General features: G+C 39.7%; 1 protein-coding gene across 2 annotated transcripts in view; it reads right to left on the bottom strand.

The window, feature by feature from the left end:
- cacna2d2a (calcium channel, voltage-dependent, alpha 2/delta subunit 2a) overlaps positions 1 to 27,001 on the bottom strand; it is a 147,012-nt gene that overhangs the window by 31,179 nt on the left and 88,832 nt on the right. The window contains exons 5-8 of one of the 2 annotated variants that reach the window (XM_026307475.2): positions 22,000 to 22,044; positions 17,549 to 17,687; positions 6,272 to 6,403; positions 5,996 to 6,053 (exon numbers count right to left, since the gene is read on the bottom strand). In XM_026307475.2, the coding sequence (XP_026163260.1) occupies positions 5,996 to 6,053; positions 6,272 to 6,403; positions 17,549 to 17,687; positions 22,000 to 22,044 (374 nt within the window). The remainder of the gene's footprint in view (positions 1 to 5,995; positions 6,054 to 6,271; positions 6,404 to 17,548; positions 17,688 to 21,999; positions 22,045 to 27,001) is intronic. The other variant, XM_026307476.2, reaches the window with a different exon arrangement.

Raw genomic sequence — 27,001 nt, 5'->3', positions numbered from 1 at the left:
TGGGGTGGGGGGGTGGGGGGTGGTGGTGGTGGTGTTTGAAACATGAGATTGTGTTTATGCACCCTGACCCATTCCACTAAGTGTTGTGCATTGCATTTAAATTGGTGGAATTATCTACTACATAGATTTCTAAAACATGCAATAGATACACGTGGCATGATACATGGAGTGGTTAGGAGTCATTTTATTGTGTTTAAGTGCGCAGGAAAAGTCCATTGTGAGTTTGTAGTTGTGTGTGATGGTAGTCATCCGGGAGTGTGCTCATATTTCTCTGTTTTCTGTTATAAACAGTTTATTGGCTGCACTGTACAGTACAAATACATGATGAGTGTGATATATAGAGAGCACTTTCGGTACTGTGTTGGCTCTTACCAGTATGAGTTCTGATATGCATGTGTCATGTTCAGAGTAACCACACCATAATAGGAGAACTGTATATTACAAAGAGAAACTGCTAGTGTATGTGTGTGTGTGTGTGCGTGTGCATTCTCCCAAGTGTGTATGGATTTGTGTTGTGCTGATGGGCTTATTATTTTATGGACTGCTGCTCTCTTAGTGTGGCAGGCGAATAAAGATTGAATTAAGATAAAAATATAGGAGGACGGTGCCCAGAGAGCCTGCAGGAGAAAGAGATGTTGTCTGCCGTTTGTTTATTCCACTTTCTGTTGATTATTGGTAGTGTTGGTACCAACATTTGCATTTCTATATTTTCAACTATGTCTAAGAAGAACAGATACAATTTTACATTTAATTTTTCCTTTACTTTCCCTTCTGAACAGAAAATACAGAATACTGAATTTGTCATGCATATTATACTGGAATACTTATTAGTCATACTAAAATACATTAGTAAAATTATTAGTAGCCAATACTGATCTGTTATTGCTGCTCTTACAGATGAAACAAAAAGTCTCCTATGGTTTGATTCAAACTAAAATGTCAATTTCTTTGACTGGAGCACTCTTAGTAAAAATTGCTAGTCTTGTGTCATGTCCAGTTTCACCAATAGCACGCCAGTCTTTCTTTGATTCGCCAGGAAGAGAGTGAAAAGAAGCAAAGATAGAGGAGGCAAAGCTCAGGGATCTTGATATGGGGAATGGTATTTTGGGGAGCCTCAACTTTTAAGGATTGACCAGCAGTCATAATATTTACAAAGAGGTTAGATTGACTTTTTGAAGAAATCAATATGTGATATAGCCTACATGCTGTTGTGAACCTGAGAGGTAATGGGATCTTTGCAACGCTTGGCTAACAGGACTCCATGCCTGTCTGTGGTTATTTCTCTCTTCACCCTTCAATTTTCTCTCTCACCCTACAGTAGCTCACTCCATCGTCTGCTTCGGTTCTCTTGATAACATGAACAGACAATATAATGGACAAATGTTAATAATTAATGTCAATGCAATTGGAGACAATTAAGTGTGCTGACTGGACCATTAATTTTCCTGGGGCTGATGGTCAGGGAGAGAGCCCATTTGTAGCCACAAATTCTGACTGCTGCTTTCACTCTCCATGCAAGATCACATTCTTGACTTGGAGACTCTTCCCAAATATGGTGTGGGTGTGAATGCTACTGAAGCGTGTTTGCGCGATTGCATCTGTGTGTTGCAGATTCTATAGAAGTGTTTGTGAAGGTAAAGTATCAGCCTGTCATATGAGCCAATATTATCTGATGTGTCAGTGAGTTTGTGAGAAGAAAAGAACTCAGGTCTGAGGGAGGATGTGCAAGATTGTGCTTTTACATTATTTACATGCATAGTATCAATATCAAAGCGGCTACTAAATCTGATTTCTAATATCTCTGCACTAGATCATTATTAACTACACCTGACAATGAGGTTATAATTCATGCATTCATATCTTCACAGATGGCCTGCTGCAGTGCTCGCTTTTCCAGTCTGCCATGTACACGCCTGCGAAGTGTTCAGATGATCCAGAATACTGCTGCTAGAATTTTAACCAACTTCCATTAATTTGACCAGGTCATGTGTGTTTTAGCTTTATTGCACTGGCTGCATATACATCTTAAGGCTGATTTTTAAAATACTTCTTCTAACCTACAAAGCTATTCATGGACTAGCTCCACCATATCTTTCTGAATTGTTGTTCCTCTATCCCCATTTACTGTATGTTCATCTCAGGGAGTTACAGTGTGTAGCCGTACTCTGCAGGTGGTGAGAATTTGCATTCAGATGATTACTTTATGTTCATTTGTCCATCTTTCATATTATTGTTTTTACTTGTTAAGAAAAAATGTAAAACATTTCATCATAGTTCTCGTTAGCAAACGTGCAATGAAAAACTGCCGAAGTTAACAGTTTTGTTTTAGTTGAAAATAACACTGCTTTCAAAGAGCTCATGAGGCATTTTGGGGGTGGTGGGGATGCTTTGCAAAAATAATGCAAAAGCTGAATGAGGAAACCTAATATTGCAAGTTGTTATTTTTATTGGGGAGAAATAAGAAATGTGAAATGTTTGACAAGTAACTACCCCAACTCTACTCAAACTTTTATTCATCTGTGCTGAAATAACATGAACAAACAGTTACAGTTTAGTTGATATCAGTGCTAATGTTAGCTAGCAAATTGTAACTTGACACTTTCTGAGTAGAGACTAGTTAGCCTAGTTAGCTACAGTAGTTTCCACTTTGAGTGGAATAAAATAGCACACAATGGGTTAACATTGAAAAGAACAGGTTAAAGTTAAAGCAAGACTATGTAACATTTCAAAATAAGAACACATTTTTTCCCTATACCAATCACATGTTTTTTTTACCAATAAATTTAGCAATAAATCAATAAGCAATAAAACTTCAGTGTGCTTCTACAGCCTTTCTTGGTTGGGTGTGACTAGCAGCTCATGATAACTAAGATTACTGAAGTTTAGATATATTAGCTATTTCTGATGATATTGCTTGGGTCTATTGTACTAAAACACAGTGTGGTACTGTCATGCTGTGCTTTAGTAGGATCCTGTAATTGACTTATGGCCACAACCGTCAGTTTAACAAATGTTACTTAGTCTGTTGACAGGCAACAATATGCAGACTTGTTCAAAACAGGGGAAATTGTTGTCTTGTTCATGGGCTACACAATATGATATGCTTCAGTTGTGCACCACAGAAGCTGACACTTCTGGCAACGCCACCACTCAGATGTCACTTAACTGCTTCCATGTGAAATGCCTGAAGCTTAGACACAGTTTAAACAAACACATTAAAGTTACAGTTTCTGTTTAAACATACTGTTTTATTCTCTTCAGAAAATAAAAAAATACATACAATAGTTATTTACAGAAAAAGCAAGGAGAATTCAAATTCCTTGCATGAGGTGCGCTGATCTTAACGTGTACGAGCATCTGTGTATTAACACTCATGGTGTTTGATAATGATACTGATTGTGAAGGATGCTGCTGTTACTGTCACATAAGTGCACATGATGTGCTTAGCTCACTCCTGTGGACTGTTTTTGTAATGTGCATGATTGGCCAAACTCTCCAGAAAATGTCACTCTGGGAGACAGCATGTTAGACTATAATCACAGACGTCTGACCTGACATATCATGACACTCCCTGCCACAGCCCCGCCACTCAACATGGCTGGGCAAAAGTTGCTAGGCAACTGGCCACAGGAACGTTGAAGGTACCGACACGAGGAAAGGCTTGACAAAAATGACAGTGACAAACACGGAGGACCAGGGGGGTGACAAGGTGTTCCTCTGTGCAAAAATACACCCCTTCTTCTGTCTAACCTTGTCGCACATGTTGCCGCCCAGCAGTTCCCCTCCTCTTTCTCTTTCCTTGTCTCCTGTAAGAGTCCCCCAATCAAAACGTGTAAGAGAATTTAACTCGGATCTACTTCAGTTATTGCACTGACAGGCAGAATCCATGTTTCTAACTATTCTGCTATGCGGTGCCTTGTTTTCCAACATTTTTCATGTTTATAGTGTTGCCCAACATGACAGTGGAACACTAGTGAGAATTCCTTCAGTGGTTACCTTAAACTGTCAGGGACAGCTCATCAGTCTGGTTATTGCACTGTGGGAGCAGTTTCACCCCAACAAGAACCTCCAGTTAATAAGTCTCTTTACTTATACAGTATATCTGAATATATTTGCAATTTGTAAAACATTGTTAAATTGATGATGGCTGCTGATTGACTGATTATTCTCTCTGTGTTTTCTTGAAGGTGACATAACTATAACTATAATACTATAAGAAGGATGGGAGCTGTATATGGTTTTTAGGTTGTTATGTGAATTAATCTTTATAACAGTTCAAACTGTTTTGTTCCTGTGTTTATTGGGCATTTGTTTCTTGTTTTGGTCATCAGTGCTTCAGAGCACTTGATTCTCTTTCAGACTGTGCAACAGTTTACGATCTCAAAATTGCGTATTTAGGATTTCAAGTTTCATTCAGAATTCACCAGAAATGCAAAGATTTCTTTTTGTCTTTTGTTTGTTTGGTGTGAGCTCGTTGACTTCGTCTGACAGCTTGGCTTGACCTCAAACAGCCACTCAGGTTGAGCTGGACCAAGACAGAGATGGAAAATGGGGTCAGATCTAATCAACACCGTTGTCATGATTATGTCCAGTTCACTCCAACCTGTAACCAGGCAACAGGCAGAGCTGCCACAAAGCTGATGTGACAGTGGCAGGTAGCTTGAATGTGGAAGGGGGGTGGGTGGTGTGGGGGCAGGAGTCTTGGGCGTGTAGGTGAAGAGACTGTTTGGCCTGACGCAGCCTAGTTCTGTCCAGCCTGTCACACTCACCTGTGCCGGCACTCTATACATGAATCAGATGTTGAACTGAGAGCTGCAATTGAAGGCGGCCACTTTAAACAAAAACATTAGCCCCTATCTTGTTTTGCCCTTGTACCAATAGACAACACTTTCTACAGTATCACTTGCTGAGATAAATAAAGGTCAGGAAAATGTTTTGATCTCATTCCATTAAAAAATATTCTTTGTTTAGCTGCAGGCTGGAGAGAACACAAAAGGAGCTAGAGACAAAACACTGTACAGGAATTCTAATATAAAACTGGATTGAAAAATTATATATATAAATTATTTTTCATATGTGTTTCATTTCCCAAAGCTATTATAATGTGCAGAAAGGCAGTCAGTAAACAACAGGTTTAGGAAAGGAATTTCAGTAATACCTGCCCTGATGGACACAGTGTGTTACTTTTAGTGGAGAGTATTTTAGAGAAGTGCAGTGAAGAAAGTGCACATCAGTATAACAACAAAAGGCAAATGCAGTGGCAAAGTGTGTGACCACAAGTTTATATTTTTGATGTCAGACACTAAATAAATCAATAGATCAATAAAAATCAAGTGCGTTTAACAGTTTTGTAGCAGCTTTGAGACATTATGACAGTGCTGCTACTGACAGCGCAGGTGTTGCAATGACAACTTAAATTTCAGCAATTTTCTGCACTTTTACTCTTCTGCTGTTTATATTGGTTATAGAGGCTGTCTGTTCTGAGCTGTACAAACCCCTTGTGCACTCAACGCTCAGCTGCCCAACAGTCACTCAGTCCAAAACTCATCTGGACTGAGACTTTGCACTTTGAAAGTCTATATACTGCGTGCATTATAATGTATATCTGCTGTGGTTACAATATTAAAGTTGAAACTGAAGTCTGAAGCAAATCAGTGAATAAATTCCTCAGCACCATAACCAACTCTTCCTTCATATACGTAAAGTAATTCTAACCAACATCATTCAGAAGTACAGTAAGCTACATCAGTGGTTACAGGACAACCCCAGTGTAAGACTTTTTCACCATTTAATCTCCCTAGAGTCCAAACAAATCAAATCACAAATGATTTCAGTGTTTACAATTATGAGAATAATAACCTCCTTTTTTTCAAATTATTCATAATATGATCAGTAGACATTAATAGGCAAATAGAATAAATAGAATTGCACTAATATGACGCTTTTGAGTCTCAACACCTCGTTAATAACGGGTCTCTATAAAGATGGCACTTACCATGGTCTTCTGCGGACGTCGTACAGATCAATCTTGTTGGGTGCCCTCCATGGAGTAGCTGGAGAGAAGAAGAAAATAAGTTATAGGCAACACAGGGCACTGTAGGATATTTCAGATCAGATTAGATCAAAGTAATCATAATTTCATTCTATCGAGTTACCAGTACGGTTATCTGATAAGAGATTGCCAATGTTCTGCAGCTAAGGAGCCACAGGGTCAATTTTAGACTTTATCGTGGTGTGAGTTAGACTGTTCCCTGAGTATCCCCTGACCTACCTGGGTAGTATCGTGTCACTCCTGTCGCACTGCCAAACACCTGCCAGCGGAGAGAGCTGTCCTCCCGACGGTTTTCAATAAAGACCCTTTCCAGAGCCTGTGTCCAGTTTAACTCATTTAGGATGACTGGAGCTACACACAGAAAGAACCATAATAATGCACTGATAATACAGTTAGAGTGTTTGTTTTCGAAGTTAACCACAGATTTTTTTTTTTTTCAAAACCAGAAGCTAAACTTTAAGCTTCACATTGATTTTAATGTTCCCATAGATCCAAAGTTTTGAGATTTCTGCTGCAAGGGGAAACTATTCACCCAGTGTTTGGTAAACAAGGTCCTACTGCAATGAACACAGAATTCAAAAGAATATGCTTCTGGTTATATAAAGCAGAAAAAAAAATTGAGGGAATTGCAAATGAGCTGCTGATTACGTGCCACAGTCCCTCAAAGTATACATAAAAAAAGCAATAAATGCTTTAACTACAGGCACTGGAAATACTTTTTTATAATCCGATTTACATCCAGATTTATATTACTGATTTTTGTGCACCTGTTTTATTCAAAATAAACAATTGTCCCTTTTTTTAAAAAAAAAAAATTAAAACATCATGTAATGAGCTCTAAATATAGTTTAACCACTGTGCAAAACTTAAGTTTTAATTGTTAGCAACCCAAAGGTCAGCTCTCTGAATGACCTTGTCTGTGCCAGCTGCAGTAAGATGAGTACATAAGAATGGATATATGCAGGCAGCTTGGCTGACGGTAGTGTCTGAGCAGGGCATTAGGCCTGTGAGAAGTGCAGAGGAGGATTCTCAGATGACCTTGGAGGAGGTCATATGTCACTTGCAGCATGTGGAAGTGGAAGACATCTGAATTTTTGAAAGCAGAGAAATTCTAAATATTCCTCTGTTCCAGGATTCACTGGTGCTTGGGAGAGTAAAGAGGTAAAGAGTGGGAAAAAAACGGGTGCATGAGGAAGAAAAAAAGAACTGGTCTGCTTGTGTATGTGTGGCTAAACACATCACTGTATGAGTTAAAAACTATGGTCACATATATCTCATAGATAAGCGGTACTCTGTAAAATGGATATGTGGTTGTGGAGAAAAGTATTCATCATCTAGTCACCAAGAAGTGGAATAACACCCTGATGGTGATGGTGGAATAAGATTACCACAGCATCAACATTTCTGCCTCAATCTCATGTAACTCAGATTGTATTTACACCAACCTATTTCTTTCCATTTTGATCCAGATTGTTTTTTTTTTCCTATCCTTACAAAACAAGACAATATGCATCCATGCACACACAAGCACACAAACTAAAAAGGCTTTCAGTCTGTTTAATAATTAAGCTGAAGTCAAAAGATGGGGAGCGCAATCAGAGGTTTAATAGCCACCTGATTAAAGAGGAAACAAGACGAGGTGCTGAGCTGAGGAGAACTTCACTCACTTCTTTGATTTAATTACTCAGCCAACCGAAGCTAGATAAGCTTCTGAACCGACAAGTCCAGCTTTTCTCAACCCCTCGTTTGAATTTCACACAAATAAATGATCTTTATCCACTTTTCCCATGCTTTTCAATTACTGCTCAGTCTTTGACGAGCTGTCAGTTTAGAGTTAGGAAATATGCCACCAACCTTCTCCCATCTGCTGCTCACTGTCTTTGCTGTAAGCTGAAGCTTCAGAACAAACGCAATCACATTGACGTTACTAAAGACATAATGTTGTTTTCGTCTTTTCAGCTTAAAGCGCTGTTGCACCTTGCCAAATTCTCTCCAAAGTTGTAGCTCAAAACAAACGCTAAGTTTCATTACTCTCTAGCATCCTGTAAAACAAATGCACACAAACACACGTGCACACACACACATGCACTCGCTACAGAGGCACTAAGTGGTGTCTGGAGGATAAGAATATGTGAAAGCCAAATTGCTGCCATCACCAAGGGGAGCTCCTCAACATGTTTTTCTCAAAATTCATAGACATAAACACAAAGGAAGAATGGAGGAGGATAGAGGGAGCCCTACAGATGGGGATAAACATAAAAACCCTGAGAGAGGGGGAGGACGATTGATGGAAAGCAACACAGAAATTAACACGAATGAGTGGCTGCTTTCACAGCTCGAAAAAAGGAAATTTCTCACCCATGAGGGAAAGAAAGAAAGAAAGAAAGCAAAAAAAAAAAAGCAACACAAAACAAACTTCACTTCACTGCTAAATTGAAAATGGCAAAATCATAGACATGACTGAGGTCAAAGATTTTATTATTTAAAGTGTTTTCATATTATATAACAAACAGATCACCTTTGTCCTTTGTTTGTGGGTCAACAACTGCAATAACTGGTAAAAAAACTTCATGGTATTTAATGCTCTATATTTGGAACTAAATATAACATTTGATTTATTGGAAAACAATATTTTCTATCTAATTAATTTAATGGCTCCTCAGTATTTTGTTATGTGGGTATGTGATGCCTCTTTCCTGAAGGAAGTGCCAATGCCATTTCTGATACACAGAAATTGCATTGTACCAGAATTAGAAATTAAAGCTTTATGTTCTATCTCTCTATCTCACAGTGACTGCAGTTTGCCAAGAGTCCAGATGGTCTGAAGAACTAGCAAAAGTGAACCAGAGTAAGGCATTAGTGTGACTTTCTGTGTGTTTACCATTCTGAACATGAATTTTCAAACTCGCCACAGGACCGATGGCTATATTTTCCTGATGTTGGTGCAGAGATTATCAAGGAACCATGCATTTCACTTTAATCTGGGCCATGCGATACGTCATGGTCAAAGAGCCATCTGATTAATCTGTAAAACGTATTATCCTTTAAGCATGAGCTATCACAGTAGGTTGCTGTGACAGCAGCCTGTGTAATCTGAAGTCCTGGGAGCTCTTATCCAGAGAGGCACTGGGTCTGTAATGATAGCTGTCCCAAAAAGGCCAACGGCAAAGAGACATCCTGTGACCTCGGTTTAAAAGCGAGCACCATCTCAGCTACCTTGACTAACATCAACCAAACTCTGCATATGCAAGATGGATTATCATCTGAATTGCTGCCCAGGGCTGTGGGCACGCACGCACGCACGCACACATATGCACACACACAAATTCAAACAGCTGTAATATGCTTGCGACGTTTCTGAATATCTGTGCACTCTTGATGTATCTACTGATCTATGTGTATGGATATTTCTGCCCCGTCTCCTAGAAATTACATTTACATATAATTGTTTTGTCAGTTGTTTTGTGGCGACAAATGTAATTTCTGTCTGAATTATGTTCACAGGCAGTGTTTTTTGTGTAAATGAAGATTCCTAGATTTATTTATTGCACCAGAGTCACTGGTTGGTTAGGCTGGACTAAGAGTAAATTTACACAATAAAAGCATTTTCGTTTAGGCTACAGAAACATTGTAATTTTGAATAAATGTTTCAAACTTCTGAAAACTTTTACTGCATTAAAGCTGATCATGATCATTCCAGTATTCCAGTGCCTACTTAGGTTGAAAAAAGTGAAAGTGAAATTGTGTTGTATTTACAGTTTTGAAAGATCAAATGCAGAAAACCAATGAATTACATCACAATGAATATTGGCACTGATTTGATCAATGTCAATATTTTAGTGACTTGCCTCATATAGAAAACATAATACATTTCTTTTATAACATGCTTTGGTGAATTAGCTGTATATAAATGTAATTTCTAAGAGGCAAGGTTGCTTTATTAACACCCAAGTGTATGTCAGTCTGAGACTTTCAATAAAGGCCAATAAAACTGACCAAATTCTATGTTTCTGCTGCCAGCAACTGCTCCCTCCACACAAACACAGACACACACACACACACGCACACACAGACACACGCACACAGTCACAGATCTGCAGGTGATCTCAGCAGAAGAACGGGGACATCAGAGATAAGAAAACACAGCAAACTAATTCTCTTTGATTTATACACTTAGGATATGTCGTGACTTCTCTGGACAGTTGAGAAAAAGACAAATTTCCCCTGGGGAGAAAAAATGCTCACACAGGCAGACAGGGCCTCAGTACGCTGTGTTGGGCTCATCTTTCATGTGAAATGCGTTTCTCTCCGATATCTTTAAAAGGTAATTCATCAGCGTGCTGCTCCTCTGACATATAGAGCACCCTTGGCTTTGCACCTTTATGGAGCAAGACTGCACACCAAGTAGGGAAACAATTATGAGTGGGCTTTATGGAGCATCTCTGCTTGAGATCATTCCTCAACACCGCCCACCACCACCCCTGGACAATGACCTCACCCACCCACAACCCCTCGTACACATATTATTCACATTGAAACACTCATGATAAGGAGCCATCCAGACCGATCTGCGCCTTATGCCCTAAAGTAATCCAACATTACATAAATGAACACATGCTTTTACAGTACACTGGGAGCAGGGGGAAAAAAAGACACACTGTTCTATAATATATAGCAGAACACAAGTGGCTCCTTTAAGAAATCCATAATGGTAATGGAGCTAAAGCTATTAGCTGAGTCCCTTTGAAGAGTGATAACAATTTGTGCTGTCAATGCCATAAAGCATTTACATATTCTACTTTTTAAACAGAGTCACTAAGTGGTGCTGGTGCAGTTCTGTTCTACTTACTTTCACATACAGGTGACATTACTCAAGCAGATAGGCAGAATAGCACCTAGACAACGTAACACATTAGCATAATATATAATTCACTTAACAGATTTTCACACAACTTTTCACTGGTAAATAAAGAGATTTGATTTATTTATAGTCATTTCATTTAAATGATCAGTTCACTCTGATTATCCAAAAAAAAAAAAAAAAAAAAAAGAGTACTATCTCTTTTGCCCTGGTGCTATTCAGGCGTGCAGATTGTTTGAATAGTTGTATTTTCATTTTTACAGATTGAAATATCTGCCACTGAAATGTTTTGCCTCCAGCTCAATAAAGAGTGAATAGGACTCAATAAAAGTTTGTCTATAGTACAAACAGTGCTGAAAAGTGACATTTTTTCTAATAGAACAACATGTATTTTCTCCCAAAGTCCCAAATGTGCTGGATAATTTGAAGACCTCACCTGAGCAGTTTTCAAACAACACTAAAAGGTAAGTGAAAAAAATGTTTTGTTTTTGAACACACACCGAAAACAAGCAGTTTGATAAGCAGACACTTTCCTGTACAGTTCAAAGTGAGTACAGACCAGCGCTTGGGCATCTACACGTACCACCTCCTCCTCTGTCTCTCTGCATTGTCAACGCATCTCTTCCCCCTCCTGTTTCCGCTCTGTCTCGCCTGCTTTCCTTTTCCTTCAGGGATGCTTTGTGGCCTGACTGAGTGTTAAAGAGCCTGAACCTTAAAGCTTTCATCCTGCAGAGAAAACAGCAGCAACAGGAACTGGCAGCAGCTCACACATCCCCAAAGACAAGCTGAAACAATGTCTAAGCCTTCACAGAGAAAAAGAAATGTGTCTTTTTGTAGTTTTGGTTGAGAAAAATAACATTCAGAAGATACTGTATAACCTAATTTGCATTCTTTGCAGTTTGCTTTACAAAGCATCCTCCAAGAATTTATATGCAGTTGCATTCACTAATTATGATTACAATTCATGCGAGGGATTCAAACAGTTTCACTCAGGAACACCATTTAGTATGTGAGTATTTGTCACTGAGGACCTCAGTTTTGCTAAACGGTAATCTCAGACTGTGAAGGGGGGAAGGGGTTATTATTCAATATACAAAATACGACAGAAGGGAGAGATTTCAATAAACCTCCAGTGTGCTCCTCCAAATAATTTTTCTAATTAAAGAAGAGCAGTAAATAAACACACTGAATGTAATTTCTGAGCCTGGTGGTGAGTGAAGTAGAGTTTTCTGTGCTGACTGTTCTAATTAGTGTGTGGGTACATGATAGTGCCCCTTCACTGGGCACACACTACAGAGGCTGGATGGGTGAGGTGCAGAGAGAGAAAGAGGGAGTCTGTAAAGTTGAGAACGATGGAAATACAGCCTGCAGTGTTTATACTGTCTTTCTTCTCTTTTGGTTTAACTTTAAATCCCATTTCCCTTATCCCCCTCTCTCTATCACTTTGGTTTTTTTTTTCTTTTTTGTCCTTTCACAAATCACTTCTGTCCCCCCCCCCCCAATTTTAAATCTGGTTTGATGTTGAGAGGGGCTGAGTTGATCTCCAGCGTGGCGTGAGTCGGTTGACAGGGAAGCTTCCTCCACTGGAAGGAACCTGGGGCGTGTGAAATGAATACAGGCTGCATGTACTGTATGTGCACAAGCATACATATATGCACTCACAAATACATTAACATCCACAAGGATGGTATTTTACATTTATCTGAAGCAAATTTGAAGATTTGCAGCTAATAAATTTAACATGACAAATGTTATGTTATAGATATCTATTGCAACGGGAGATACTAAAGTGAGAACATTCACTTAAAGGAATAACTGCTAAGTAACAACGAGTAACTCCCATTCTTCTTATTATCTCTTCCTTTTGTGAACAGACCTGAGTCTGTCTATCAAAAGTCACCTTTGTCCCCGAAGTACCAGACTAGCTGACGTCTCTCCAGATCCATTTTAAAGAAGAGAAGAGACATCAGACACAGTTTTACTCAAATGAAACCCTGCAGATGCAAATCTTTCTCTTCTTACTCTTTTCATGCAAAACAGCGTTGACTCGCTATCTGCCGTATCTGTTGCACTCAATTTTCTATTGCCCATTACATACAACCCATGCAATTTGCTCTATCCAAAGGTGAATTGGATGATTTTTTTTGCCAGGAGCTTCCCATAGGGGATGTAGCCACAGAGCAGACTGGTGCAGTTAAATGGAAGCCAACACTCAAAGGGCTGGGAGTACAAGCTTATTGCTTAAGCTTAAGCTTATTCAAGACATTCATTGTATTACTGTCATATCACAATGCAGGTGCAAGAACGTGTCAAAAACTTCCATGTTGTTGCCTTCAAGGACTCGACATCTTCCAAAGTTCAAAGGTTAGTTCAACGAATGAATGGAAAAAGTCATCAAAATCTGACCCAAAAAGCTACAACTGAGGTGGCTGTATTTTTACAATGACAATGTAAAAATACTGTGACAATGTGCAAAGTGTCATTGGTAGTGACAAACCTTCAGAGAGTGATCACCAGAATCTGCAACTGCCTTCTGAGTTTTATGGGGAGTCTTAGCTCATCATTCAGCAGTCTGGCCCACAGCTTTAATGTTTTGTTCACTCCATTTTCTGTCATAGCCAAAAAAAACGGGCAGCGTTTTTCAGCAAAAAAAAAGAAAACCTCTAAACCCATGGTATATGCAGTTCAGCACAAAATGGCAGTTAGATGGTGAACATAATGGAGCATTTAACAGATAGAGACATTTCTCAGGGGTTGGTGGAGACCAACAAGACAGTGAATATCAGGAATATATATTACATCAACAGAAACCCAACACAAGAAGAATGTTAATACCGTACATACCTGTTCAATATGATAATAAGCCACAGCTTGTCAATTGCCATATTAACTTAATGGGTAACAGTGTTTTTCAGTGCTAACATCTCTCTCTTCCACCACCCCCAAGTGGTCATAAAAATCCATCACTGCATGCTCAAAGCTTGGAGGTCTTTGTTTAGCTTTGAATTAATTAAGAGTCGTGAAAAAAATTTCAGCATAAATAGTAAAAAAAAAAAAAAAATCAGTTATTTTTGAAAAATATGCAAAATAGTAGGGTACACCAGTTGAACAATCAGACAGGAAAGTACAGGGAAGAGTGGTAAGGATGGTTGTGGTGTGTGTGAGCGTGGACAGTGCAGTGGGTGGGTTAATCACTCCACGCACAACATTTCAGTTCTGCTCTTTCATCTGCACACACTGCTAGCCTGTCTTTGCCATTCATTTTTCACAGTCTCTGACTACAATAGTAAACTGACAACATGACGTTAGGCTGCTGAAAAAGGCACTGCATGTAGCGGATTTATACTTCAAATTTAATGAAAGGACTTCTCAGATCCACTGATGTTTGCTTTATTCCTTGCTGGGAACAGTCTGCTTATTCTCATGCAAACACTAATGCAGTCACGCACTATGCTCACATAATTACTACCTTTTTAAAAAGGCTGATTTACTACCTTCAATACTTTCAACATGTTATAATGTACATGCAATGGAAGAGTGACCCCAATGTGGATTTTTATTATCAATTACTAAGATTCTGAATCTACAAAATAGTGGCCAAAGAATAATTTGTGTATTATTGATCTGTTTTTATCCTTATTTTTTTTTTTTTTGAAATATTATGAACCCAGATGCCTTTCCCTTCAATTATTCAGCAAATCCATGCCACTTCCTCACATTTTTTGTAACATTCACTAGGAGAAGAAACCTGTGTCTCATTGAATGACACCACCTACATCAATTTATTCCTCTGTGGCTGTGTTGCAATGTCCATTCTGTAATAAGCAATGATAATTAGAAGAAAACTGTATGAATGTTTGACCTAAGCTAATTAGAAAGTTTGCAGACTTGGCAGCAGGAATCAGCAGTGGGATAATGAATCATAAAATGGTTCATTACTGCGCTCAGGGAACACTCTCAATCTCAATAAACGGACATGGGGCCTAGCAGACAAATCAAACCAGGACGCATACATCGCCTCATTTAGTTGCTGAAAGGATCACAATAAAAAAAAAAGAAAAGAAAAAGGAAAATGCGTTTTTTTTTGCACTAAATGGTTTCTATTATTAAAGTGTCGCTTCTCCTTCGCTTTCCTCTCAACCCTTTTCTTTCTGTCTTTCCCTCTGTATGTACCACTTTCAGTCCATCTTCAAGGACATCCATTTTGACTGGCAATTCAAACTGCCATTTTCTGAGAAACAGTGGCATTATTCAGTGCATTAACAATGTGCACAAATCAAAGGAAGCTACTCCAACTATAAAGCCTGGATACTAATAAAGTGCACTTGAGAATTTCAGTGTGTTATGTTGTACTTTGGACTGTGCTCCATTCTTCCTACAGTTTTCTCTCCTCTGCTTTTCCTCTGGCCTCCCCTTAAGGAACGAGCACTGAATCTACCCACTCACACTGCTTCTCTTCTGCTAATCCGAAACCCACAGATACACTGTAGATCCAGACCTCTCCTGGCCCAAAGGACAATAATCCACCCACATTTGTTTCCTCAGACATCCTCACCAAGGCACCTGGCAGGCTCCCACTGGTTGAACCAGAGCAGAACACCACATACAGACTGCAATCCACTTTCAGCATCTCTCTGCTACATATGCAGCTCTCATGACATAAGTTTGATGTAAATTAAAAGTTATTTAAGTGTACAAAACTACTTCGGAATTGCACTATAACACTGTCAAAAAATTAAAAAAAAAAAAAAAAAACAATGGAGAAAAACAATTCATGCAACAAAACCAGTGACACCATCTTTATTCCACACTTTCCTTATCAAATCCTTGTGCCTACATTATCCACAATGCAACTTGACCTCTGACAGGTGTGTTAGCCTCATAGTAGCTGACATAGCCTCAAACCTGTAGCTATAGGCTGATCATTTGACAATCTAAGACTTTTTATTTTTAAGAACCTTCAGCCCCAACTGACAATCACATGAGGCAATTTATCAGATTTCACTTATAAACAGACATGGATGTTTAAAATAGAAAGAACTCCCCTTTAGGTTTCTCTAAATTGCATCGCACCGACATTTGTAATATGCATGGAGCGTCTTTTAGAATTACTGTACATTTGGGCAACAACATGTTTTTCAATTTATTTATCACAAATGACTAAAACACAACACACATGTTCATAATGGAGTTGGCACAAAATTGGCAGTTAGCAATCTCAGCACAGCAGACCGCGCAATGGGAGCTAACTAAACAACATCAACAGTAAACATTTTCCGCAGAACAGAAGTGAAAAAAAATAATTCCATGCACTGTGCCACTCTACTCCTCTAGTCTCCACCAGGCACAATCAAGAGGCCTTTATTCTATGACTCCTATCTTCACACAGGGGAACCAGAGCTGGCACAAAATGGCTCTGGGAACAATATGCAGGCCTGATTGCTCTTTTGTGAGTTAGCTGTGGCCTTTGACATCTCCTCCTGAACCAAGAGTGTCTAATTCTGACAAGATTTGTCTGGAGACACAGCTGGAAGGCATTGTTACAGACAGGTGCCATACACTGCCTGTCCAACAAAGAAGGTGAAGAGCTACAAAAAAAAAATCACTACTGTGAAAATGGCTGTCTGTCTGCACATGCTCTGGTTTTTGAGTCTTTAAAGAAGCAGACAGAGGGAACATGCCAAGTAAAATCAGAGTCCCGGGAAGGTGCATGTGCTCCATTTTGTCCATTTGGCAGCTGCAAAGTAAGGAGGGTGTTACTGTATGTCCGCAGGGGAGCGTGGTGCCAGGCAGACAGGCATGATCCACAAGTGGTGGAGACCATGCCCATGGAGAAACAAGTGAAAATACAGTAGAAATCTGGTGTGAGACAGTGTCTGTCATCTAAACTCTTGTTAGTGTGCTAAGAAAGTGACTGATATAAAAATAGGAAAAGTAAGCGTACTAAAAAAAAAGGAGAAATGTCAGGGCAGACAGAAGACTTATCTATCCCTGACCCAGGGACACGCATGAAAACCAGAAGGAAACATCTTGGTACAAAACTAACAATGCTAACAAAACTGGCCGTAGTACCAAAAGTCTCTTTGCACATATTCATTATACTATATTTTTACCATCTGCTGACAGGGGAGACAACCAATAGCACTGAATTCAATGATATAAACATGGTACAGTATATGTCAAATATCCATGTTAATTTCTAATAGAGCATGACTGAGGGCTACTGGATTCATTTCTTCCTTCTCATTTATCATATGATCTAACAGCATAGGTGTAGGCAGGTGAAGGAGGTACAGTTGGAGATCTACTAGTAATCTAGTCAAATCCCAATTCAGCTCCTAATAGTTTCTGTTTCACTTGGAGACATGTCACTTACTGTCATTTACTATACAAATACTCCTTGCACATTCCAGGCCACCTAAAGAAACAGCTCAGTTAAATTCAATAAAATAATCTCTATAGCAAACATCATTAGGCAGCTCAGCAGAAGTGATGCCATCTTTAAGATGGAATGAACTACTTAATGGTGTAAATTCTTTAACATGATCTACCTATGTAGTTCCATTGACTCAATCACCAGATCATTAATAAAAGTATTCAAGCAGTAAGTATATTAAGTAATCTTGTATACTTACAGCCTTTGTATATGTCTGTGGGAATCTGGACTGCACTGGAGGAATAGTTGACCTTATTTTTAAAATTGGGATCGTCCACAAACTCCAGCTCCAAAGAGGCTGAGCTCTCCAGTGGGTTCTCCTCTTCTCCATCCTCTGTCTGCAAACACACACACGACACACACATACACAAATCTGTGTGAGCGTATGAATAAAATCAAGTGGAAATGTAAATATAGCATCGCCTCCTGTCACCTCCCATATTGTGGCTTTACAGCACCCATCTGTGGCTCAAGTACATACAGTATATTTTCTCTTTCTGACTCAACCATGAAGTCGCACAGCACTTGAACAGTGTTAAGTACAAAATAGCAATTATTCTTCCTTTTGTCGGCCTTCAAACTTAGTCGCCTCTATTTTCTCCTTCTCATCAGAGAACACCAGCAGGTATCAGAACAGACACCAAGCAGAGAGACTCATTAGTAACTATGATGACTATCACAGGAATGAGGTGCCATACAAATTAACCCCAACAATAACTAGCAACAATCGTCACTTAATCACTGTTTAGTCTCCCGACCATTCAGAATATTTATTAACAGACTGCCTCTTCTCTCATGTGACCCTTTCTTTTCTTTTTTTTTTTCTTGAGTCTGGCCATGGTACATGATAAGAATGCCTGACAAACACATTAAGGTGTTAGCTATCAAAGAACGACAGGAGATAAAAAAAAGCAAAACTGACATTTAAGCTTTTTATCTTGATATGTTATCAATAGAGTAACAACTTGTGCCTCTTCCCATAGAAAGAAGTGATTGTGGGAGGTGAAAAAAATGGCAGCAAGCTATAACCCCGTTCACTGGCTCAGTTTATTAGCATGTTCATGATCAGAGTCCCTATGCTTAGTGTTCACTGTTAGATACATTCTTAGAAACCAGCACATAACTAAAGTGAATAGGTCACATTTACAGATTATATTCAAAAGTTAAAATACACAATAATTGAGTTATAGATGTTAAATACACATGATAAATGTGAGCTCATGCACCAAGCTTTCTGATACACTGCCATATAAAAACAGCCCTCAGCAAAGTCTGCCATCATGCTTCTGTCATTCTTACTTTATTAGTAATCCTTCATTAGCTTGTATTTATTGAATATTTGTAAATCAAAAATCATGTTTCTGATCATTCCTTATGTGTTCTCACTGCTAAAAAGAAACATTTTACTTCAAAATAAATTTTATGACTACAGCAAATGCGCAACAGCAATATGTGAATTTCATTTTAATAAAGCAGCATGGGTTAATTGAATCTGACATGATAAAAACTGTTTGTTTTTGCAGAAATTAAATCAAAACCCCATGTCCATGGCAGAAATTGATTGATGGGCCAAGTTTAATTGACTATTAAAATGCAATTACAAGCTGTCGGTGGGACGAGCCAGGAGATAGTTTTGCTGAAGTCCAATTGAAAGTCAACACAGGAAACAATCCACTGTTACAAGAGAGATAAGCTTTTTCAAAATCTCTAATTTTCTTGTTTTAATTTCACTTATTATTTCTTATTTACTTATTTGTACAGCACTTAAAGAATCACATGACATGGCCAGAAAGAAATCATCAGGAAATCAGGAAAGATAAATATTTACTGGGCTGATACACATTCAACTCATAAATTATTTCTTACACACCAATTACCAGACAGATGATTACAAATTATTACACTTGTTTAAAGCTAATTAAACTAAATGTTTGGCAAAATGGTAAATATCTCTTAACTCTTAGATCTTAACTCTTAAACCTCTTAGAGCATTATAGAAATGATAAAAGTTATGGAGAGACAAATATCTCTACGCAATTTTTTGAAAAAAGAAAAGAAACAGGCTATATACAGTTAAAAAAAACAAAAAAGGCTGAGGAAGGATACAGGGCTGTCTTTGCTGTCTGTTATGGTGCTGTTACACATTCATATTTCTTTTCAATGTCACAAGCTGGAAGTGCTTTACTGTCTCACAAAGTTTCCATTATCAGACAGCCAATTCAATGACAGGTTTTGAGGCAAGAGCTTGTCTCACTAAAATCTTCAGTTTTACTTCTACAAGCAAGTTTATAGAAAAGATTATTTTTAGTCATGGACCATTAAAGAAAAAGTATAGCGACCTCTTTTTTATAATGTTCACTTTTTGGACCTGACCTGAGGCTGCAATAAGACACACAAATTGCTAAAATGCGCAAGAGTTCACTCCTTCAATACTCATTTATTAAAAAAATAATAATAATAAAATTCTGTTACCATCATTTAGCTTAAAATGATGGAAATATGTTTTTTAACATATTTATGTGAGAGACAAACAGATTAAAATTAAAATACTTGCATTAATGCTGGTTTAGTACAGATTTATTGACACCATAAATGGTTTGTAAGAGCTCAAAGACTGACTACCCATTAACCATAAAACCTGATTAGTTTGGGGATGGTGGCTTTTCAACAGCACTAACTATGAGGGTGAGGTGTTTGTTTATCACTCAGTCTGACACTAATTCTAGCAATGTCAGGAAGAGAGTTTTTTTCTTTTAGAAGAGCCCAATCATAATTAACCAAGGCAGTGTCTAATTAGGAGCTGAATAAATCCACACAAGACTGATTGGTTCAGTTTCTTCAACCATCCACCACCTGTTTTGCTCAATTCATTATCCAATTTGTTAATTTTATCTCCCTGTTCCAAGGTTTAATTAAAGGCTGAAGAGGCGACATTTTGAAGATTATTTCATTCCCTTCATTCTCTAACCTGAAACCTAGCACTTATGACCCGGTGTGTTGTTTTTGTGTGTTTAGAGCGCAGGAAAGAGCAAGATACAGAAGACTGACTCTTTTAAGATTCCTTCAGAAAAATAATGTTATGACTAGGTAATAATTGTTTTTATATAAAGGTAACATTGCACAAAATTAAAACAGAAGAGAAAATATTTTCAAATTTGACCTAGCATTAGAATAATCAGAATTATAATATTGTTTTATATTTCTGATGGTTGTCTTCATCCATCCATCCATCATCTATTCCCGCTTATTCCTAATTAGGGTCACGGGGATCTGTTGGAGCCTATCCCTTTGTGTCATTCTCTTCTCCTCTTAGCTGTAACATTGTCCTACTTGCAGACAACAGCACAGGTAAGACAGGTAGAAATATAATATAATATAATGTGAAAATCTCTGTCAATAACTAATAAAAATTAGAAAACTGAATTTAGAATAAACCTAAAAGTGGCAAACAAAATACTGGTATGGTTTGCAATTTGATAGTAGTGTATGTCAAGGGTAAAGTGACAAGAGGAGAACCAACAGGGTATAGAGTACAGGGGTGGGAACAGAGGAGACAAGTCTTGAATAAAATATCATTTTAATCACTCACCTTTGTTAAAACTGAATTCTTATCACATTTTGTTAATAGTACAAGGTTTTCACTCTATCAGAGGAGCCTTAATTGAAAAGGGTCATCATGGGAGGGATTGAGTTTCAGATAGGGGAGTGCTGGTGGGCTACTTTGGGGGTTGCAAGAATGAGGGATGACCCCTGCTGTCTTTGGATGGTTGTGGGGTTGGTGAAGAGGGGGTCATGGGTGTGTCACTGGCTCGGCCTCAGTGTGCCACGTTAATGATGACCGATGTTCTCCAATTAGATGTGCTGACAGGCCTTAAAGCGCTGTGTCATTAATCACAGGAGTGGTGTGCAAAAAGAGAAAATCACACCATGATTTATTGCTCCTCTGCCTCCCTTTCTCACTCTCTTGGCATCTCTCTCACTCTCTTCCCATCTTTTTGTGCTTTGGTGATCTAGCGGGGAGTTCTTGCACTCCTCCTGGAAACTTTATGAGTCTGTGGGTAGGGGCACAGACTGTGAACTAACCTGAGAAGGAACTGGGGTCTGTAGCCAGTGTTGTGAATGGTGAAACCAGTGACTTGCAAGGTTTTGCTCGAGTAAACTGCACTACCCAGACTGCACGTCTCGCTAGGAAACCCACTCATATTCTTCTGTATGAATAACATGTATGATAGAAGTTGTGTCCTGGTGTATTAAAGTGTGATGTGGCTTGTGTAAGGGCTCTTGATGGTCACAGAGCCCTGACAATCCCACAGTTCAGGTCTGCAGTTGAGAAAACTCTGGAAATCGGGCTGGGGGAGGACAGCTGAAGTCACTGTCACATGCACGTCAGCCTGCGCCTGCTGTGTCACACCAACTCACCATAAAGCAGCATCACCTCACTAATATACACAGACAGCCCAGGAGCCTGTGACCAGAGACGGAAGGGGCATCAACACCGAAGAGGTTGGATTGGGAGTGGGGGGGGGGTGCAGAGGGGAGGCATAGGGTAGGGTTGCAGGAATGGTTGGCAGGGGTGGGAAGGGGGGTGGGTAGGATTTTTTGTTTACGGCAGGCAGACGGCGGGGCGGGAGCAGTCCATACTGTACTCACATAGTCTGAATCCGCTTTGGAATCGTAGTATGAAATGGCATTCTCCTGTGCAGAAAAGAAAAGTGGAAAGACAGGTAATGAGAGAAGATATAGCATTGTCTATATCAGCCCAGACTCCTCGTGATGGTAAGCTAGAGAGAGTCAAGGTTATATTCAATCACACTGTTCAGCATGAGAATATAATCAGCATCACAGAACACAGGAGGAGTAGTGTGATGTAGAAATGACAGTCATGAGGAGGCGAGCAGATAGCTGTAGAGATATTGCAGGATGTATTGCATCGGGGCAATGCTGGTGTTAGTATGTATGTGGCACATGTTCAAACTTGTGTTAAAACCACTGTAGGAACATTTTCAGGTGTTTGGAAAACAGTTTAAAAATGTCAGTTTGTGTGGCGCTGTGGTATGAGTTCAGATGTAACATGAAATACAGTGGTTTGCAGTGAGAGTCGAATAAACTCAAAATATTACTCTCTCAGGGAGTGTTATCAGCCTCAGCTGCTTATGTTTTCAGTGAAGGCAAACAGCTCTCACAGGAGAAAAGAAAGAAAAAAGGGAAAAAGGAAAAGAATGTAAATTTATTCCATTGTGTTACCGTATTTTTCTCTAATTACCAAGTAAAGTTTCCAGTCATCAGCTGAAGCAACAGATTCAGCCCCTTGCCGCCAAGCCTCCAGCTTTTACCCTGAGCAAACATACCCAGGCTGTTAGCCTTCTCGCCAACCTCATCTCCACTGAGCTGCTTTCCTTATCTCCCACAGAGGCATGTGAGAGGGCGGACAGGGGCTGCATGGAGCAGGCAGCGTCTGTGGGGCCTGCCTCATTATCATGAGGAGGCTGGCTGAAGATGCACTCTCAAGGGCACCACAGTGACTGATTCGCCCTCACTGGAAGAGCCATGGTCATGGTCTGATGAGGGAGAATGGCTGACAGAGAAAGAGAGGCTTTTCTGTACAGGTACAGGTTTTCCACACTGATGTGCACAGCCTGACTTATTTTTCTCAATAGCTGTTTGTCTCTTCCTCACTTTCACCATTTTGTTTTTTACTGTTTTGATCTCTCTCCTGCTGTCTCAGACATGCTGTCTGCATTTGTTTAACTTGTACAGAAACACACAGGCACACCTACAGGGGCAAGTATTTTCTTTCTCTGTCAGGCCGCATCTTCCTCTCAATTCCCTTCAGCCTGAAAGCCTCTCTACATACCACTGCCAGGATCTTGGCTGGCCTCCAGTGCTAATCAGAGTCAGTCATCAGCTCAGCTCAGTCCCTAACAACTCACCAAAGAAACACAGTATGATCAAAACTCACACTGACACCAAACATGGTACAGACCAGCCTTGATGCAGCTTGTGTCTTTGGGAAATGATAGCCGACACAATGAAGTATGAGCGCAATCCGCCCCCCTGACACTTCTCCTCAACTTACCAGTAACCCCTCTGCCTCCCCAGCTCTGTGTGAGATCATGAGTGAGGATGGAAGGAGCTCTGTGGAGGGATCACAGCGGATCGTTCAGGGAATACATTGGGTTAAGTTGAAGGGTTAGGATGGAGGCTGAGGTTGGGGCGATATGACGGGATGAAATGAGAGGAGAAAGTTGGGTGTTGGTGGTGGTGGGTGCAGTGGGGAAAGAGAGCCAAGGCTAAAAATAGCCTGTGCCTCTGCAGAGAAAGAAAAGAAATAGAGGAAGAGAGACAGAGTGGCAGAGCAACAGTGTTGTTGTGTCTGCCAGCAGGATTGATCTGGAGCCCAGCCCTGCTTAGACTAGTCCCTTGCTTCTAAAGAGTTTACTCTCACTACTGCAGAATTACAACTCATTATTCAGGACTGCTTCCTGTAAATAAATGCTTGGTTCCTCACACCTGGGGGACACTATCCAGTAACTTTGCTCAAATAAATAATAGATAAAGAGAAACTTTACTATGGGACCCAATGCTGTAAACTACCTATTTACACTTCATCATTGCACAGTAATTTTTTACATACCCTTTATTTTTGCTCTATATTCAAAATAATATTTTGACAGGTGAGAATTAAAATAATAATTCTGGATAAATGAGCGATGAAACATAACCAGTGCTAATGCCTGCATACAGTACATCCATCACTATAGGAGATTTTCACCAGACAGATGTTAGATAGCGCCCTCCATCACCATTACCATCAAGCACCAAATTAGGTAATATGTTCTAGAAGAAAAGTGTTTCTCTCTCCAGTAGTCAGACAGTCTGTGCCAGAGAGGATTGCAGTTGTGCTGGTGGCTACAGGTACCCAACACCTTTAAAAGACATTTTACATTGGCTTTCATTTGTCACCCATCTGTACTAGCAATGTCATGGGGACCATGGCTATTTGCACAGCTGGATAGCTGTGTTTACCTTACTGTACAATAACCTTGTGCATATCACTCCTTCTGAACTGACACCATGGACATACAGCAATCAACACTTACAGTAAAAATCTTATTAGTAGCATAAGTATCAATTGTACATAACTGCCTCCTTATGTTCTATTGTTTACTACTTCATTCCCATTACCTTTCTTTATACTAAAGTCCAGCTACTTAGGATTTATAAGCAGTATACTTAATGTAGCTGTATGCAGAAAAGGACATTTGAAGTGTATTAATGCTCAGCATTTGTCAGAAATTATAACTTCTCCTATATTTTATTGACATTTTGTATGTTAGTGTACCAGTCTCCTCTTATGGGTGCCATCATGAGCAAATATAATTGTTGACACAATAATAAACATACATGCCTGTATACAACCACATTATACTGTGTTATAAAACAATTATAAAATATTTAAATACTGCTTGAACCCACTACAGCGGAGGCTAGGCTGAGGTCAGAAGTGAGCATTTGTGAGCAGCAGTATGGTTTCATGCCAAGAAAGAGTACCACAAATGCAATATTTGCTTTGAGAATGCTGATGGAGAAGGACAGAGAAGGCCAGAAGGAACTGCATTGTGTCTTTGTAGATTTGGAAAAATCGTATGACAGGGTGCCAAGAGAGGAGCTGTGGTTTTGTATGAGGAAGTCTGGAGTGGTAGAGAAGTATGTTCGAGTGGTGCAGGACATGTATGAGAGCTGTAAGACAGTGGTGAGGTGTGCTGTAGGGGAGACAGAGGAGTTCAAGTTGGAGGTGGGACTGCACCAAGGATCGGCTTTGAGCCCCTTGTTGTTTGCTGTGGTGATGGACAGGCTGACAGATGAGGTTAGACAGGAATCTCCGTGGACCATGATGGTTGCAGATGACATTGTCATCTATAGTGAGAGCAGGGAGCAGGTGGAGGAAAATCTAGAGAGGTGGAGGTTTGCTCTGGAAAGGAGAGGAATGAAAGTTAGCTGCAGTAAAATAGAGTACATGTGTGTAAATGAGAGGGACTCAAGTAGAATGGTGAGGTTACAGGGAGTAGAGGTGAAGAAGGTGGAGGATTTTAAGTACCTAGGGTCAACAGTCCAGAGCAACGGAGAGTGTGGCAAGGAAGTGAGGAGACGTGTGCAAGCAGGTTGGAACGGGTGGAGGAAAGTGTCAGGTGTGATTTGTGACAAAAGAGTGTCAGCAAGAATGAAAGGAAAGGTGTACAAGACAGTGGTGAGACCAGCAATGTTGTATGGTTTAGAGACAGTGGGACTGAGAAAAAGACAGGAGGCAGAGCTGGAGGTAGCAGAGCTGAAGATGTTGAGGTTCTCTCTGGGAGTGACGAGGATGGATAGGATCAGGAATGAGTACATCAGAGGCACAGCTCATGTTAGATGTTTTGGAGAAAAAGCCAGGGAAGCCAGATTGAGATGGTTTGGACATGTTCAGAGGAGGGACAGTGAATACATTTGTTAAAAGGATGCTGAGGTTAGAGCTGCCAGGAAGGAGGCCTAGAGGAAGACCAAAGAGGAGGTTCTTGGATGTAGTGAAGGAGGACATGAGGATAGTTGGTGTGGGTGAGGAGGATACAGAGGATAGGGCTGAATGGAGGCAGATGATTCGCTGTGGTGACCCCTGAAAGGAGCAGCCGAAAGGAAAAGAAGAAGAACATAGCAGTTGACTGAGAGCAGCAATGATACTTACAGTTTTGAAAATTGTAATTCATTGCAACACCTAAAATCTTACTGAGTAATCTCTGAAACTATTTCAACTTAGTCAACTTATCTGTATAAAAATGTTGCCTTTTGCTAATGTTGAAAATAAAAGCATACTGTAATTACATGACCACCTACCATTACGTCTGTTCTACTCATGAATGCAGTCTTTAACTACAGATTCTGATGCACAGAAATGCACAGAAGAGGTGGCTCCACGTGGACGAGTCCTAGGCCACCATGACACTCTGAGCAGCCCCCAGGTTTGTGTGGCCATCTGCTGCAGCTGGTCACAAGTCTCTGTGGGCTCGGGGTCTGGGTTAAACACATATCTGATACAACACCAAGCCAACAATTACCCCATACTCATCTCTCTTTGGGCCTGTGCACCCTGCTAGTGCACATAAATGAGACATTATCCCATGCTTGCAGACACTTAATTACAGTACAGTATGTGCACACTTGTGAACGATAAAAGTATGTGGACTCTTTACAATTACCTGATCTTTGTACTAAGTGGTCATAAAATGCAATCCAAGCTTTATTTAAGTCACAGGTCATCTAAGCCACATAATGTACTTAAGATAATAACAAATATAATCTTTCATGTCTTCATTTAACACATCTATGTTGGTGCTAGTGGAAAAGTAAGTGAATCCTTAGATTTAATAACTGTTCTAAACTCCTTTGGCAGCAATATTGTCAAACAAGCATTTCCAGTAGTTGTATATCACAGCCTTCAGATTGAATTTAGGATGATTCTTCCTTATAGGACTGTTTCAGTTCAGCCATATTTTTAGGATGTCTGGTGTGAGCGGCTCTCTTGTAGCACCCTTGTAGCACCCTGCATCTTTCCTGGGTTAATATTATTGCTGGGCATCCACTTCTTGGGAGAGTAGCCACAGTACAAAATCTTAGTTGG

The sequence above is a fragment of the Mastacembelus armatus genome, chromosome 5, assembly GCF_900324485.2.
Source record: "Mastacembelus armatus chromosome 5, fMasArm1.2, whole genome shotgun sequence".
In the NCBI taxonomy this organism is placed as follows: Eukaryota; Metazoa; Chordata; class Actinopteri; order Synbranchiformes; family Mastacembelidae; genus Mastacembelus; species Mastacembelus armatus.
This window is presented reverse-complemented; position numbering and strand designations above follow the sequence as displayed.